Source organism: Rousettus aegyptiacus, unplaced genomic scaffold (assembly GCF_014176215.1).
Source record: "Rousettus aegyptiacus isolate mRouAeg1 unplaced genomic scaffold, mRouAeg1.p scaffold_m13_p_2, whole genome shotgun sequence".
NCBI lineage: Eukaryota > Metazoa > Chordata > Mammalia > Chiroptera > Pteropodidae > Rousettus > Rousettus aegyptiacus.
In genome coordinates this window covers 131,729,772-131,747,904 of record NW_023416295.1, presented here as the reverse complement: position 1 = coordinate 131,747,904, position 18,133 = coordinate 131,729,772, and the positions used below count along the sequence as shown (strand labels likewise).

At 43.9% G+C, this 18,133-nt stretch overlaps 2 protein-coding genes across 3 annotated transcripts; one reads left to right on the top strand and one right to left on the bottom strand.

The window, feature by feature from the left end:
- Positions 1-7,911, top strand: CCDC65 (coiled-coil domain containing 65). Its single transcript, XM_016151749.2, has 8 exons — positions 1-431; positions 1,002-1,169; positions 4,703-4,872; positions 5,379-5,517; positions 6,294-6,491; positions 6,693-6,911; positions 7,274-7,426; positions 7,512-7,911. The coding sequence occupies exons 1-8, from the start codon at positions 300-302 to the stop codon at positions 7,827-7,829; spliced, it is 1,497 nt and encodes a 498-aa protein (XP_016007235.2). The 5' UTR covers positions 1-299; the 3' UTR covers positions 7,830-7,911.
- A 379-nt stretch (positions 7,912-8,290) lies between these two features.
- On the bottom strand, positions 8,291-18,007 carry FKBP11 (FKBP prolyl isomerase 11). Of its 2 annotated transcripts, XM_036236497.1 has the most exons (7): positions 11,644-18,007; positions 11,306-11,448; positions 11,066-11,131; positions 10,575-10,662; positions 10,244-10,277; positions 9,798-9,868; positions 8,291-8,532 (listed from the first exon to the last, which is right to left on the bottom strand). In XM_036236497.1, exons 2-7 carry the CDS (start codon positions 11,432-11,434, stop codon positions 8,315-8,317), a joined length of 606 nt encoding a protein of 201 aa, XP_036092390.1. In that variant the 5' UTR covers positions 11,435-11,448; positions 11,644-18,007; the 3' UTR covers positions 8,291-8,314. The 2 variants fall into 2 exon arrangements, with proteins under 2 accessions (XP_036092390.1, XP_016007236.2); XM_016151750.2 differs by having other exon boundaries at positions 11,306-18,007.
- Between the last annotated feature and the right edge of the window lie 126 nt (positions 18,008-18,133).

The following is an 18,133-nucleotide window of genomic DNA, read 5'->3' as shown; positions in this document are numbered from 1 at the left end:
CAGTCCTCCAGTAGGCAGAGGACGCTCCAAGCCAGGGCCTCTCCCCTGAGCCTCTCACAGCGCCATCTTAGCGAGATCCCCGTTGCTAGGAGACGAAAATGCGTCTTTCGGCTTGAGAGCCCTGCCTTCCCGCTATCGCAGGCTCTGTCTTGCCTCAAGACTGATATCTAAGGTCCCACTACCGTCCAAGGGCAGTTCCAGAAGGCCTCTTTCTGGGGCGTTTTCCTCCTACCCCCTCTAGCGCTGGCTGTAGCAGACCGAGGATCCTTGCCCAGATCCAGTCAGTACTCTACCCAGCTATGCCTAAGAAAGGAAAAAAGGCCAAGGCGCCCCTGTCCGATGAGGAGCAGCTGCTTCTATTTCAGCAGAAGATGCTGGCAGAGGAGGAGATGGCCAAGAAGAAGGAGAGGCTCCTAAGCCAGTTCTTGAAGGTGATGGCTTTCTGCATTACTCCTTGCCCAACCCCAACCACCCTATGTGCTGACCCTGTCGCCTTGAACCTGTCATTGAGGCAGCCTCATTTCATGCTGATCTCCTCTCCTCCATAAATCTTGAGACCAAAAGATACTTAGATTTTGGGCAGCATTGTTTGGGAAGAAGGGAAGTTCTCTGTGAAGCATGGAGGGGGATCAGTGGTATAGAGCTTGGCAGTAACAACTGAGCCCCAGAATTGGACAGTAGGTGCTATCAGCTAGCTGTTCCAGCTGTTTGAAATTCTGACATTCTCCCTGAAGATGAGTCATTACAAACAGCATCCTGCTCTGATGCCTCCTTTGAAGGAAATTCACTCTTGCCCTCCTTAAAATGCCATTGGGCTGTTTCTGTATTACTTGAGATGCTCCCAAAACAAGAATAGGAACTCCCTGACTGTTGGCCATGGAGTGCTTTGGTTTCTTAGAAAAGACAAAGGGTAAGGTGTCAGTTGACTAACTGTGATCTTGTTGTACTGTATTAGGCTTTTGGCCCTTACCTCATGGGGGTGTATTTATTCCTTCACACAGGACAAGCTGGCCAAGGAGGAACACAATAGTGCTCTGAACCTTAATAAGATTAACACACAGTGGAGAACTGTACTTCGAGAAATCAAGACCAGAGAGCTTCATAAAGACATTGAGATCCTCAGCCAAACATTTGAACGAGTGGTGGACTGTAAAAACAGTGTCATCAAGGTAGGTGTTCTTCCCAAGGAAACACTTGAATATGGCTCCCTTGATCTCTTCTTTTCATAGAATGAGCTAGAAAATTAATTACTTCATCTTAAATCACTCATGACAAAGACAGGCTATTGGTAATACCAGTTTTCACTGAAGTGAAAAATAGAATATTGGGCTGTCATCCTTCTCTCTCACTTAGAGGAGTCATTCTCCTTAGCTGTCTACTGCCCCGAACTAGTACTATACAATATTAGAGTTATAAGGCTCAGTAGACAGCACCCAAAGACTTGAACTTAGTGCAATATCTTCATTTCAATGTGAGAAGATTCATTCCAGAGGGAGAAACCAGTTTTCCTAAGGTCACACAGCTAGTCAGTGAGAGAGCTGGAACTAGAGTATGGGTTTCTTGATTCCTACCCCAATGTTTTATTCAAATTTTATTTTGCCTCTGATTCAACTTCAGGGGCCCTGAATAAGACAGAGAAGACTTCCATGGGTAAGAGCAGTTCTGGATCTCTGAGCAATTCAATCAGCCATTCTTATGCTCTTGGGAAGTTCTTGAATCCATACTATCTTTTTTTCTAAGGAATTTTGTTGTATCCCTTCTTTCATTCCATTTTTAACCTCTGTTTACTTACTCCTCCTTAGCCGTCTCTTTCTTAATGCAAAAAAAAAAAAAAAAACCCCACAATACCAGCAAAATATACATTGTCAACTGGCATTCCACCTCTAAAAAACACACATCTCTTCTTTACAGCCTAACCCCAGGGGAAAATTTTTCAACAGACCTTGGGCAGCTTCAAGTGATACATAGTACGAGCCCCAAATTTGCAAAACCATTATACCTAGAATTCCTCACTCCACTAGTTATACCATATGGCTTTTTAAATGATATCTTCAGACACTTATTTAGAATTATTAAGTACTTGCTAAGAAAGAGAACCAGCAGTGTTCATTTAAGGATGCTTAGCAGTGACCAGGCTCACCTGTGTAGCTTCTTCCTACATAATAGCTTTGCAGCTAATGATTATATTCCCTGCCTTAAGTAAATCATACATTGCTACTAAGCCCCTTCAGGGTCATTCCTGAACAACCCAAATTACACATGTTAAATGTGCAAATGTTAGTGATCCTCATTTGCTATCTCCACTTCGCTTTCCATTTATCCACATCTGATTTCTACCCTTCTCTAGGAAACTGCTCTTGTAAAGGTCACCAGGCCCGAATCATGGATACTTTTCATCATTTAGTCATCACCTAACCTGATTTCTCTGATACTCACACTCTTGGTCAAGCTTTCCTTTTTGAAACTCCTTTGGTTTCCATGGCAGCATTCTTTCCTGGCTTTTCTCCTGCCTCTGGGATATATACATCTAGTCCCCATTGTGAGTTCATCTTCCTCTCTCCATCCCCTGAACTTTAGCACTTCCCAGTCTAAGTCTGACCATCTCATCATTTAACCTGGTGTCAAGGACTCTAGACCATCTTACTCATTGCCCTGGCTCTAAATACCACATATATTGGTGATTCCTGGGTGTGTAACACTAGCCTGGATTTTTCTCTTGATTTCAAAATCCATATATTCAAGCTTCCTAGATATCGGTTCCTGTTGTACTTTCCTCACAACTGAACTCATGGGCTTCCCCTTCCTTAGCCAACCCCAGTCCCCCACTCCTCATCTGGTCTTCCTTGTGCTATTTGGGTGGCTGGTGCCATTTCATTCACTAAATCACCTAACCCAGAAATCTGGGGATCATCCTAGGTTTTGCCTCCATCCATGACTTCTATTACTAAGTCTTGTGTAAATCTTTTGCTTAAGTATTTTTTCAAAGCCACATCTTGCTCTCTTTTTCCAATGTCCTGCTGTAGTTGAGTCCTGGGCATTATCTTTCATATGGATTATTGCAATAATCTCCTATATTCCAGCCTTCGTGCCCAACCACCTCCAGATGATTGTCTAAAACAAAAATCTGATCCCGTTACTCCACTGCCTATAGCTCCTTAGTGGCTTCCCTCTTCTACAGGAAAAATCCAAACTCCATGGAAAGAACACCAAAGCCCTTCAATCTAGCCTCTACCTGTACTTTTCATAAAGCCAGCCTTGTTTCTTACCTGTGCCTTTGCATACTCTGTTCCCTCTATCTGGAATTTTAATTTCCTCATCTTCCCAGTCTTCCTGGCAAATTCTTGTATCCTTAAGAGTGATACAAATAACATCTCTTATGTGACGCCTTCCCCAGTGCTCTTAGTTATATGAGGCACTCAGTCCTTTATATCCCATTGTCTCTGGTAAATCATTAACCTCATAACAAGTTCCATGTTATAGTGTGATGGTCTATTTATATAACTCTTTTCCTGCTTCAAGACTGCAAGCTCCTTTGAGGGCAGTGAGCATGCCTTTCAATCTCTGGATCCTCAGCATCGAGCACAGTGCTGGTACATAACAGGTTTAGTAAACGGTTGTTGCGTGAGTGAATAGCCTTCCATTATCAGAACGTGTTTCCCAAGATCCTTTTTCATGGGAAACATATTAGGTAAAAGCTAACTCTGCAGAGGCTGTCATAGTTTACAGTGAGTGGACTCAAAGTGTCTGGGTCATATGGAAACTCAGTAAATGCTTTTTGTTTTATTTACTTTAATTTAACTTTTTTGGATAGGTAATATATTCATATAATTTAACATTCAAAAGATAAATTATATAGAGAAAAGTCCCCTCCCACTGGTGTCTTCCAGCCACCCAGTGCCTCACCTCTCCGGATAATTTTAGTTTCATAAGTAAAACTTTTTTTACACAAATGGTAGTATTACATATTGTTCTGCCCCTTGCCTTTTTCTCTTAACAATATGCCTGGAGATTATTCTATATTAGCCCATAAAGAGCTTTTTATTTTGTCTTTTTACAACTGCATAGTATTCGGTATTGTAGTTTAACATGTTACTTTGTCCTCTGGATCTAAAACTTGGGGGTATTGTGTTCTTCCATGATCTCTTTTTGTACTGTTAGCAGCTATTGATTATCCATTAATTCATTGGGGATTACAAAATGCTGATTTTCTAATGTTCTCATTCTTTTTTTATTTATTAGCTTGAATACTTCTTTAAAGTGATATTCCCCATCATTTATCATTCAATTACCCAAAGGTACAGATTATATAAGAAAGGTACAGTCTATATGTCCTTATATATCTATAAAGATAAATGCTTGATTCCTTCTCTTGCCTGACAGGATACCCTAGGTTTAACTTGTTTATTTTTGTCTCAGACCTTAAAGCAGCCATTTCTCCAAGAAACCGTGGCTCCTTTTTGGTAGCCCAGTCACTATAAATGTTTGTTGTCCCTAGGACACTGGCTGGCTACCTGAGGTTCCCTGATGTCACTCTTACTTTACATTCAACAGTGAGAGAACTAGCACTCTTAAAGCCAAAGAACTGGCATTAGGAACTATGGAAAATGTCATTCATATCATCCAGCTAGCCAACTGAATACATTTTTATTTTCTCACACAGAAGCCATCCAGCCAAAATGGTAACTCTCTGTTTCCTACCCAGTCTTTAGCTAAGGACCTGTCAGAAGCTGAGGAGCAGTATGCTCATGCCCTGCGCAGCCACTTGCACAACATTGACCAGCTGTTGGCCCTGCAGAGATGCCGACTCAGCCTCCTAGAGGAAAGTTACAACAGGGAGCTGGAGGCCCTAACCAAAGAGTTTGAGACAGAAAGGTATGGGGGTTTGATTCCAGGGCAGTATCCAGAGTGTCTGTAAGCGAGCGCCCAGCACCCTGGAGCATCCCACCATGATTATGACATTGCCTCCAGTAGGAAATATCCTGAGTTTCTTTAAACTAACTCAAGTTTAAGCTTGTGTCCTTAGCCTCCCTTTGCCCAAGCCAGGTCCCTATCTATAACACCCTCATCACCCACTTTCAATTGTCAAAATCCTATCTATATAACGGGACAGGAATGGGAAGGAGACTTCTCACTGTAATCCTTTGTATTTTGTGATATTTATATCATATGAATATATTACCTATTTAAAAGTTGAAATAAAATAATCTTATTCATTCTTTTTGGCTCTAAAAAGAACAGAGCCTGCCCTCCCTCTGTTCTCCTTCAGTACCTAAGAGTTTGTACCATTTATATAGTTTTATTACATACTGCTTTGAATTGTCATTATTGGTCCATATGCTTTATCCCTCAGAGCAGAGACAATGCCTTATCTTCTATAGGAAGACAATTATTGACCAACATGAAAAAGAGATTCACTACCTACAAGATGTTTTCATGGCCATGGAGCAGAACTATATAGATTCTGAGTATGAAAGCAAGCTGGAGTTTCAGAGCATGTGGGACGATCTCAAAAACAAGGTACAGAGGGAGAGTAGATAAGCAAGAACTGGGAGAGAAGTGAGAGAAAAATGCTCAAGGCCAGTAGAGCTAGAAGAGATCCCCTTAACCAACGTAACCAATAAAATGTCTGTTGCCGTTGTAGGTACCCCTACTGCCTTATGTACTTTTGTGAAATTGGTCAGGAGGGAGGCCCATTCTGAAATGTCAAGGAAATGCATTTTAGAGGTAAAAGCAGCAACAAGGAGATCATCTGACTTCACCTATGATTTGTAAATTAAGAATCTGAGGCCCCAAAAAGTAAAATGAGCCATCAAAGTCATGCCCATGCTGGTTGTGGAACAGTCAGGAGAATCCAGTCTCCTGCTCCTTGGCCCAACGTGCTTTCCAACATCCTAGAGGCTGCAAACTTAGCCAGCCTGCAAACCTAGGTTTGAATAGAAGGTTCCTTGTTTTATTTTGCCCCATAGTTTTGTAAAAATCCAAATTTTCAGCTTCCCTTGAAAATTTTAAAGATCTGGTAATACGGGGCTGTATGTCCAAATGATGGCATTCATGTGGAATTGAGCAGCTGTTTCTTTCCCCCTTGCCCCCTTCCATAGAGCATTTTTTTCTCTGGTTCACCACAGGCCCCATCTAGCCCACAGCACTTATTTATACCATTTGCCTGGTCTATGTAGGGATTTTCATTGGTGACCGTGCATATAAACAGTACAAGAGGGTGAGGTTGCTGGTAATAGTGAAAGGGCACTAATAGGGTAATTCTAAGTGCTAGTTTTTTTGGAGCCACTTCCTAGAATTTAGAAGAGAAGCACTTTCTAAGGCTGCAACTGGAGAATGTAGTAGAAGATCTGTGGAGAAGGTTCCAGGATGCACTCAAGAATTACACTGACGCCACAGAGGATCGAAAGGTTGCCTTTGAGACCCTGAAGGTGAAGGATGAGAAGAGTTCCAAAGAGATTGAAGCACAGATGAAAAAAATACAGAGACTACAGGTTAGTGCAGCCAACCAGAAATATTCATTGCTTTAACTGCTCAGTTATCCCCTGTTCATCTTCCTCCAATTTCCACTGGGCCTCATGACTGGTTGGGAAAAGATGAAATGCTTTGATATCAGTATCCAGACAATCCTTTTACCTCTCACTGAAGACTCTCAGTTTGTCAACTGTTTTCTCTAATCTACTCTGTTACTCCAGGATTCTATAATTATTTTAAAAGGCAAGATCATGGTGCACAGCCGTGAGAGTGAAGAACAGAACCAGTACATTCGTGATGACAAGGAGTTGGTCCATGTACAACTGCGAAAACTTAAGGCCCAAAGAACTCAGGCCCGGGAAATATCACAGGAGAACTTAGTCAAACTCACCCTGGAAAGCAATGCCACCATCAAAGCCTTGAGAAAGATTGTCGATAAGGTAACAAAGGGGAGAGGGTGGTCCAAACAAAACCAAGGAACTTGGCTCCTTGTGAAGTGAAAGGGCTTTGAGATCAATAAAAGAGGCTTCCTCCTGCTTCCTGCCTGGGTGGACACTTGGAATACCTTTTTAATTCCATGTTCCCTGCCCTCTCACGTTTTAAATGAGTTAATATTGAATGAATTGTATAAGACTATAAAGTATTTGGAATAGTGCTTGGTACACAGTAAGCACTCTGTATTAGGTATATATTACTTCTGTCTCCCACCAGTAGTTTCCCTGGTTTAAGCAGGGAAGCCAACTCTGCTATTCCTCTTCCCTATCTCCTTTTCTAATGAAAGGTCTCTTCCTATTTCCAATAGGGTGAAAAGATCCTTAAACTTGCTGAAATATGTAGGAAATTTGAAACAGAAGAAGAAAAAGTGCTACCTTTTTATTCGTCAACATTGACTCCTGAGGAGCAGGAGGAAATAGAGGATATTACCTCAGAGGAGTTTACTGAGGAGCTGGCAAAGGTAAAGTTCCTGGGGATGATGGGGCACTGGGCTATATTCGCTAATGGGCCCCACCACACACTTTGTCCCTTTACTCAATTCCCAGGTGATAGCAGACTACACAGGGTTAGAGAATTTCTGGAAAAGGTACAACAAAGTGAAACTGGAGCAACTGAGCCTTCAACACAGACGTGCTCAGTTGTTAGAAATCAACAGGAAGCTGCGGGAGATGCTCAAGCAGTACTTGGATGGCATCTCAGTGAGTGATGAAGTGCTGAGCCAGCTCAACCCACTTTTCGTCGTCAACCATCGAAGCAACTTACCCCAATCCTTGTCCCTACCCACAACCCAGCCAGGTGACAAAAAACCTCCAACTACTTACAACATCATTGAAGCAGCCCACGTGATCCCCCACATCCTGTGATACAAGCCAAAAAATCTCTTCAACCCCCAGAGAATTTTTCGAGAGACCTGAGTACTTCGCTATTAAAAATTCCCACAGAGGTCATGAGCTCCTTGTATCTTTGCCATATGGGACAGAACAGTCTACTTTGATGACATTAGGAATATAGTGGCCCCAGGGAGTGGAAAGAATAGCTGGGCAACTAGCTGGAGGCTTATTTTTCAATGAAGCATTGTTCCTGAGGTCAAGGCACCATGGGAGCCAAAACCCATACGTTTAGGACCTAGAGATCCAGGGAAAGATTCAAGACCAGGTCCTTGGGGTAATTTAGGACAGGAAGAGGAGGCCAAAGGAAGAGATATCTAAGCCTCCAACCACCCCCATGCCAGGCAACATCCAATTCAGAATGTCTTTTCTCTAGCCCTTTACTTCATTCCCACTTGCAACAGTAGCTTCAGAAAGTATCAGGTGAAGAATGCAAAGAGGTTTTTAAAAATTATTATTTATTATTTCTTTTTGCTCTTGTTTCGTTTCTCCTCCTTGAGCTTCTTTTTGGAGACTTTAGGTCTGTTGGCCTTTTTGTATAGGTGATACCCAATGAGGATCAGGAGGGCTGGCACCATGGCCATGCCTACCAGTGGCAAAATGCCCTTAACCAGCTTTTGCCAGTAGTTGGCTCGGATCAGTGCAATCAGCTCCACATCAAATTGCAGCACTGCATCCGCTGGAGGCAAAGAGGAGGTGAGGGTTAGAATCTCTGTGCAGTTTACCCAGGACTGAATCTGGGTAAACAGGGAAGGCTGTCCACGCCAGAGCAACAACGATGAAACTGGCAAGATTTAAATGTGGGGTTGAGTTCCCTTAGATAAAGGTAGAGATGGGTTATGAGCAGAGTCTAGTGATCGTCACTTTTACCCCAAATATACAAGTGTGGCTTGTGTTCCATGACAGGTCTTTGATAGCACAGGCAAACTTTCTGTGGATCTGAAATATACATACTGTTCTCCATTTATAAGTGAGAGAAATCTTGATACTAACTGTACCCCAAATTGCCACATGGATACAATCTTTGCAGGGCTGAAACTAATAGAATTTAAACTAGACACCAACCAATGAGCACACTCGATGCGATTATTAAAAAAGATAGGTGTTTCATTATTAATAGCTGGAAAAGAAGGATATGCCTTATGAAATAAGGGGTGGCGAAATGAGTGGAGGTGTGGGAAGAGATGTAGAAAGCAGCAGCATTAGAAAGCAGGAGGTAATGGAGCTTTGGGTAAGAGTTTGTTTCTTATTAATCCCCCTATCCTCTTTCCATGTCTCCTTCTAAGCTGGAACTGGGACGAAAACTTTTACCCCAATCTCTGAAATACAACACATTTTAGTTATGAGAACTTCTGTTATAATCAAAAGATACATATCTTGGGGAATCTGTCCAGTCTCAGGCCCTCAAGTGTAGAATATCAGCAGTGCCCTGTGAGAGCTTTTAAAGTTATGGGGTGGGCTTGGCTTTTAAAAGCTGTTTTCCTGTTTCATTTTGTTTTGAATTACTTGACTGTGATCATTTTTACTATTCCTGGTGAAGGAATAGAAAGGAAAAGTGAAAGGAAAGGTGGAAGTACGGTGAGAAGCCATGCCAACTGCACAAATGACATAGTTTGGAATTAATTATATGGAAAAGGCGGGGAAGAAGTCAAAGTTCTGGGAAGGGTGGCAAAGGTGGCAGATCCATGTGGCAGAGGCAGCTGTCTTCTCCCTAAAAAGCTGCTGGCTAACAGAGCAAACCAGGTGGCCTTAACAGGTTCTCTAGACCCTGTGGTAATCTAAAGAGGAAAAAAGTGGCCCTGCAGAAGGAGGAAGCCCCATCCTCTCCTGTTCTTTCCAGCAAACTTAAGTGTAGAACTTCTCAAGCACCAAATTGTGTAGCTCCCTGTAGCCCTTATAGACTAGGTATTCTGATGGTCTGAGAGAGAGGTCTAGTCAGATTACCTGGGATAGATGGTGGAAATCCCCGTTTTCCATAGGCCAAATGAGATGGAATGACTGCCCTTCGCTTCTCTCTGAGGAAAAGAATATAAGTCACAGCCAGAGGTGGGATCAGGTAGGCCAGTAGCTTCAGGCCATCTGAAGCCCCACCAGCAAAATCCTCTGGATATTCACACCCAAACAAGACTTTCCCATCTGAGGCCTAACAGGTTGATCAGCAAAGGTATCCATCCCCCCATGTGCCTCAACTTCTCCAACAAAACCCAGAGCAAGAGAGGTGTAGAGGCTTTGGATACCCTCTCAGGGTCCTAATGACCTGGACTCACCTAGAGCAAAGCCAGAGCCCTTTATCCATGTTCTCCTGTCTCCTCTAGGAGCAGGGATAGCAGAGAAAGCCTCTCTACCCATGCAAAGGGGGTACCCAAGCCCACCCCAACCCAGATACTCACCCCACACACATGTCTAGAAGGCTCTGCTCCAGACCTTGAGGAAGAAGACACAACTGAACAGGAAGCTACCTACATTCTCCAAATCCCAGGAGAGGAAAGCAAAGGCTCCCTCTTGACCCTTAGCTGAGCTCCCCACCTCTCAAAACTCTGGCTTTCAGTAGGGTATAGAGCAAGGGGAGTATAAAAAGTGGGGTATGAAGCTCAGGAGGGCTGGTAGAGACCTGGGGTCTTACTAATTCCCAAGGGCATTTCCAAGGTAGCTTAGGGTTTGAAGAGGTTAAGAAAGCATTTATATTGGAAAGCAAAGGAAAGGGAGGCATATGTCACATACCTGGGATCACCTGCTTTTGGCCAAGTTCTATAACCAGAGGGTCTCTGGTCAAGGAAGTGTCAATAACGCGTCCATCTACCAAGCTGCCCTAGGGGGAGAGAGCATCCAGAGTGTCCACCTAGTACCTTTCCCTCCCAGCTGGAGCAACACGCACCTGGGCCGCTGGGCGGGGCAACCCCCTAGCAGCTGGTGCCTAGCACGCCCCTCAGGGCAGAAAGGAACAGGAAGCCCCAAAGGGCTGGCACTTCTCAGAGATCGCTCCACCTTTCATTTCTCATTGCCCAAAAGGAACTGGAGGAAAAGCGGGGAGGGAAAATAGACAAAGAGGAGCATCTGTCCCTCCTCCCGCACCCCCTGCCACGTGCTCGAAGACCCCAGAGCTCGGAGTTACTTGCGAACCGCTTGCCACGTGTCCGAGCCAAGCCAAAGCTGACGTGTTTCCTCAGAGCACCGCCCCCTCCCAGGTCCCGCCCGATCCCCAGACCCCTCACCGTGTAGTGTACGTGAAGTGTGTCTCCAAAAGCAGAGGGCTCCGCACACGGTTCAGGGGGCTCCACCTATGATGGGACTACAGGAGTCATGGAGAATCCTCCAAAGATTCTGTTCTTGCCCCTAGACCCAGCGCCTCCTAACTCAGTTCCCGCATTTCCTCTCCGCTCTGCTCGCAGGTTCGTTTAGACCCATATTCCCGTACAAGGCCCGGCTCCCACGGACCGGGACAATCTCCTCACCAGGGTCTCCACTTGGAGAGTCCGGACAGGACTTTCAGTTTCGAACCCAGTCTCATCCCGGCACACCATTCCACTGAACAGCAGCAGCACCAGCAGACAGAGTGGGAGTGGTGACGGGTGCAGCGTCATGACTGGACAGGGGACTGGACACAGGGTACCAGGTCAGGCTGCTCGGTGGCAGTGGCTAGGGCAGGCAGCGTTTCCCTCAGCATGCACAGGCCAGACGGGACTGGACGATATGGGGCGTGGTCGTGACACACCAGCTCCTCCTCCTGCAGCCCCTCCTCCACCTTGTCCCCACCTCCTGGAGGGAGGAGGCCGCAAGCAGCCCTTCCTACCCTTTAAAACTGGGAAGCAGCAGATTCTGATTCGCCTGTTGTCCGTTAGCCGTTCTGTCCCACAGCGAGAGGTTGGGTCACATAATAGCACCCATTTATGATTACCTATTAGGTGACAGGTACTTTGTAATCCTCAAAATCACCCTGAAAGGTATGTTTCCATTTTACAGATGAGGAACTGGGTACTCGGGTTAAATAACTTGCCTGAGATCATCTAGCTAGGCGGTGAGAGACAGGATTCAAACCCAGCACTGCCAGAGTCCAGCGTTTTTGCTCTCTGCTCTTGCCTCAAAGATATATGTCTCCTCACATCTATCCTGGCAGTGTCTGGCTGGCCTATCTCACCACAGCAGTTGCCAAAGGCAGCATTCCTCTCCCACCGCTACCTCTTCAGCTTGAATATCTGGAGGTCATATATCCAAAAGGAGGTAGAGAGCTATCCCATCCCCGTCCTTTAAAAGCTAATTGGAAAGCACAAAGGGCTATTTCCCTGTAAGGACAGGGTTATTAATCCCTGATCTTTTCCTGACACTACCATTTTCTTTCTCCTTTCATCGAAAAACCTCTACGAAGGGCAGCTACATATAACCCTTTAATGTTTGTATAAGGACATCAATTTTTAAAAAATGTTTCAAAATCATTTCACATTACCAGTTCCCTTTCTGCATGATTTAAACCCTCAGTGCCCATTCAGGTGTTGGCATCTGGACTTTGCTCCTTTAAAAGTTAACAGTGAGCTCATAGTCACCAAATTCCTGGCCACTTCTTGGTCCCTTGTCCTCCTTAGCATCACTCTGATATTTGATGCCACTGAGCTCTGACTCCTCTCACAGGCTTTAGACAGAACTGCCTACTGGGTATCTTCACCTGGATGTTTAGCCAGCACCTCAAATCAACATACCCAATACTGTACTCATTCCTCTTTCTCCTTCCATCCATCTGCAATAATCTAGACTTCACTCCCAACTTCTTGTTTCTGTTAGTGGCTCTGCTGTCAGCATTCAAACCCAACTCATCTTCCACATCCAATCAATCTCCTTTGGATTCCCCCTCTACAGCCTCTCCAGTTCTTTCTTTCCATTCCCATGGCTACCACTCTAATTAAGCCCTAATTAACTCTCTTTTAGGTTATAAAAAATAAAAAATGCGCAGGAGAGAATTTCTGGGGGGTGACCGAATGCTCAGTATCTTCAAAGGGATGTGGGTTACATAGGTATAAGCATTTGTCAGAACTTTGATCAAACTATGCTTAAGATCTTTACGTTGCATGCATGTATCTCAATTTTTTAAAAAAGGGAAAAACTTTTAAAAATAAACAAAATCTACTTCTAAGTCTCTCTTAAAGTGGAATAAGGCCATTGACTAAGTTTTGGCCAATAAGAGATAAACAGAAGTATTGGAAATATTGTCTCCGACTTCCAGGAAGGCTCCTTAAAGGGAGTTAATTTAGCTAAGAAGTATGTCATTATATGTTCCTCCCACTTTCCCTAATCTTTTTTCTGCTGCCTGGAATGTAGATGAGTGGATTTATCCTCTAGCAGACATATCAGACCATCAGGTGACCATGAGGATGGATGTGAAGTGCCAGGATGGTGAAGTGAAAAGATCAAAGTGAAAGTCCTGATAACTTAATGGTTTCTTAGTATTGCATGGTATATTTGATAAGACAAATTTATATATTTTAAGAGCAACAACAAAAAAAGCAAGAATAGATGTGATGAGCCCCATTATATTTTAACCTCTCTCCAAATATGTATAGTGTGTTTAGAAAAGGAATTAGAAGGATGCAGGGTTGATTACCTTTGGGGATGGGAGAATAGAGGGGAACAGGTTCCACAAGTTGCTTTGTAAATTTGTCTTGTTTGGATCTTTTACAATAAAAATTACTTTGGTTACAAAAATAACTTTAAAATTAAATCATCAACGAATGAACATGATATATAGTCCTGTGCCACATGATATTTCAGTCAAGAACAGACCACATATAAAATGGTGGTTCCATAAGATTAAAATAGAGCTGAAAAATTCCTGTTGCCGAGTGATGTCATAGATGTCATAACTATCCCAACATCATAGCCCAATGTATTACTCATGTTTGTGGTGATGCTGGTATAAATGAACTGACTGCACTGCCAGCCACATAAAAGCATAACACATACAATTATGTACAGTACATAATACTTGATAATAATAAATGACTGTTACTGGTTTGTCTACACTATATTTTTATCATTTTAGAGTGTGCTCTACTTATGAGAGTTTGCTGTTACGCCAGCAGCAGCCTCATACATCTCCTGTTTATTCTCTTGATTTTTCTCTTGATTTAATCTTGTGATGTTTTGTACAGTAACATGCTGTATAGGCTTGTAGCCTAGAAGCAAGAGGCTGTACCATAGAGCCTATGTACCATAAGCAGCATATGGCTGTATAGCAATACAATGGAACGTGCGGGAGCTGCTGAATGAGTTAACAGAGCTAAAGGGGCCAGACGGGAGAAAAAGTCATTGTGATTAGAAATGTCACAGGCAGTTCTGCAGAAGTTAAAAGTGGTTATTATTATTATTTTTTTAAGTGAGAAAAGGGATAAAGGCAGAGGGCCAGATATTTGGGAGAAATTAATGGACTAGTTTGGAATTTAACCAGGAGAGTAGAGAGTAGTTGGGAAGGGAAGAAAGAGTTGGTTGGGGAGATCCTTGAATGTCAGACTGAGACAGTGGGAACCCACTGAAAGTTTCTGAGCAAGGGGCTAACAGTGAGTACTGTACTGATGCATCAGCTGATTGGAATGCTGTAATGAAGGTGTGGAAGACTACTGTCCAGGTCTGAGGCTTTGTTTGGAAATGTCATGGGGAGGGAGAAGTGGGGGTGAAGTGAAGAGGGTGAAAGGGCAATATTACCTACAGGGGGCAGCACGAGCCCACCTGGACCCAGGAAGGACCAGGGAGAAAGGTGCTTGGTTAGTTAGGAGGAAACTGAAGGGCGGAGAAAGGTGAGATGGTTCTGGGAAAGACAGAGAAGCTGGCACACCCCTGAATGGAAGCACGAGTTAATCAGAGGACCACCTTAAAGGTATCTCTGTTGGCAAGTAGAAGAAATTCTATTACAGCCCCTGGCTTCCAAAACTCATGGCACACCCACCATGCCCAGCTTGGTAAAGGACAACGATGTTTATTCATTTAAGGATAAGTGCTTATTATGTGCCACATAGTAAGTAACTGTTCTTTAAATGTTTTAAATGTTTAACAGATTGTTAAAAGCCTATGAGTTAGCATATATAAATCTGGGATCAAAAGCTAATGCCATTATTTTCATACCCTGGCTGACTAGTTTTCTCTTTTAGGTATGGTTATGCATTCATCCAAGAATGAAGTGTTACCTCCCTCCCCGGCTCTTCTAGCCAGGGAGGTATAATCCCATCAATGCAAGATCTGGCATAGGCAAAAACAGAGATTCCCCATTATCTTATACCTAAAGCCAAGAGAGCACTCTTCTTTCCTGATATTCAGAACACCAAAGGAAGCTAGCATACAGATCCCTGTGGTTCAGAGCCTCGAGCTAAGCACTTCCCACCCTTGTACTCAATTCTGTCCTAGGATGACTCTCAACAATGTGTGGGATGGAAGGGTGGAGGTAGAAGGTGGGTGGGAAGTGGGAAGTGGGCAGGATGGGGTGTCAGGTGAACAAGTTCATTCTCGAGTCTCCTGCCTGGTCTGGACTGGACAGACCTTCTCAGAGAGAGCTCTCTTAACACCTGGTTTGGAGGAAGGGTGGTAGGAGGAAGGGTACATGGATAGAACTGTTCAGCTCTGGAAACAGCCAGAGTTCTGGCTTATGTGTCTTCTCTACTTCACCACATTCAGTTCAGAAGCCAGATTTGCTTTAAACTAGAGCTCAGATACTCTCTTTTGCAGCCCATAGCCAAAGTGACACATAAGCACTCACCTTCAAGCCTTGATAGTGAATGGTCCCGATCCAAGTTCTTCACTTCTAGACCTCCAACCACTGCCTTAGGCTTTATTTTTCTATTTATAGTAGAAGTATTAATGGGCATTGTCCTAGCCAACTCCTCACTGGACATTGTACTCCATGACACCTATTATGAAGTAGCGCATTTTCACTATGCTTTTTTCAGTAGTGATATTCAAGGCTTGGATTTCCTCAGACCTAACTCTTCGCTCAGGAACTCCAGGTCACCCACTCTTACCCAACACAGCAATCAAGGCCAGGATACCCAATTAGTATGAAAGACCTGCAGAAGAAGGCAGGCATTTGGATCTTTTCACTCCCTAGTGACCAGTATGATACACCATCCCTCCAGTTACCAAGTTAGAGAGTAGAGAATTGGACTTTGACTCTCCTACATCCACACTCTTCAGAACTGGAAAAGATGCTGTTCTTAGTATTATAACTGCCTAACCAAAGACACCACTCTCTGCACCAAAGAGCAGCAAAAGAAAGGGAACCCCCTACACAATTTTTCCCCAACTGTCACTACCCCACATAGTACACTATGGATATCCCAAAGAATTCCACAGCATCCCAAAAATGGATTCCCAAGTCCCCCCTTCAGTACAGTTGTTTGACTCCATTCTTAGTACAGGTCTAGAAACATAGATACTAAATAATTATCTGCCACTTTTCTGCTCTGTCCAATCTAGGCACTCAAATTGGAATGATGCAGTGATGACTCCCCAGAGACTTCAGACCTTACACCTCTAAGAATTTCATACATATGCACACTCATTCTTCCCATCACTGCCTCCATACTCTGGAATGAAGGGAATGGTTTTGTCCTCCATCCCACCTGGACAAATCCAAGGCCTTCCACTGGTTTTCTCCAAGCTCATTTTGGAAGCTCCCTTGCCCAGATAACCCTGAAGTGGATTCTGGGCCCAGGCCCCCTGACAAGTCATGACTGAAGAGTTATTCATGTTCTGAGAATATGGGGTTGCTGTCTGTCCTAAGTTTTTACCTTCCAGGTTAAGTCTTCCCATTCATCCCACCATGTCCCACAAAAAGAAGATGGATGTTTCAAGCAACTGCCACAAGAGGGCTCCCTCCACCTCCTTCCCGCATCCTAAATGGAGTGCTTAGGGTCAGATGGGACTAGGTCAATCTCTTTCCCAAATTTGTTAAGGGGTCAAAAGATTCCCACTGACCTGCCATGAAGCTGAAGTCCTCTCCATTATCATTATCTTACGAGAGGCTGTAGCTCTAGAAGGCATCTATTTATTAGTATACAAATGAAGGACTTGGGAAAGGAGCTTTTAACTAATCAGTAACCTCAATCACCAAGAAGGACTTTTGAGGAGCCTAGAAGGAAGAAAGTGTCATCTGATTTTGAGGGGTAAGTGGGTAACATTCGAAGTTTATGGGGTTGATAAAGGGATGTCTCGTTGGAGCAGTTTAAGGGTTTCAAAAGAGCAGAAGCACTGGTCCTTGAGGGTAATGGCTTATTTTAATAACAAGAGAGGGGCAACATTCGAAGTTTATGGGGTTGATAAAGGGATGTCTGGTTGGAGCACTTTAAGGGTTTCAAAAGAGCAGAAGCACTGGTCCTTGAGGGTAATGGCTTATTTTAATAACAAGAGAGGGGCTGAGAAGGAAAATTAGAAGGGGAACAGGGAGGTAACTGAATATAAATGATATACTAGTACTTAGGGCTCTCAAACTTATAATATGCCTAATACCTACCCTTTCTCATAGTATCAGAGTGGGAAGACCTCTGTCACCAAAGCTTTAGAAAGAGTCAGGAAGGCCTACCTGGTTGGTTCACTCATCCCAAGGGCAGCACTATCCCCTCCTTTGCCTAGAGCCAGAAAATAGTAGCAGGAGAGGAAGAGAGTAGTGGTGGGCGTGAGATGGGAGGATAGAGGCTTTATGAAAAAGTTATTTTTCCCAGGATATTTGTGGGATCTCTAGATGAGCCAGCATCCTGACAATGGGGAACCACATGCTTGAAGTAGAGGGAATACAAGTCCATCAGTTGTAAGGAGGATCAAGATCATTACACTAACTAGACACGCTTACTCACTGCCAAAGTCTAGAATCAAATGGGTGAAGGGACTCCAATCTATGGATGAAGGGACCCTATTCCAACAAGAAGTACCTGACACACAGGGCTGGGGAGATCTGATAAAGCAGGCAGTAGGGGGCACTCAAAGTTCAGGACCCTCTAGCCACTGAAGACCCTAAAGTCTACCAATAGACGATAAATATAGCTTAGTTCAGGGTTAAACCCATTAGAACTAGAGGAGCAAAGTCATGACACTCTGGTGCACAACTCATTTAGGTGCCCCTCAAGGGTATGAAGGGAAGAAGCAAACAGTGTAGGGATGAGCCTAAGTTCCTCCATAACCTCAATCTCCCCCAGTCAAGTGCCCTTTACCCATCTGTTGAGAGAAGGAACAACTGGAGAAAGGAACCAGAGACAGAACTACCCTCACCATTAAACCACTATCCCATGGCTGCTGCACATCAAGGATGAAAG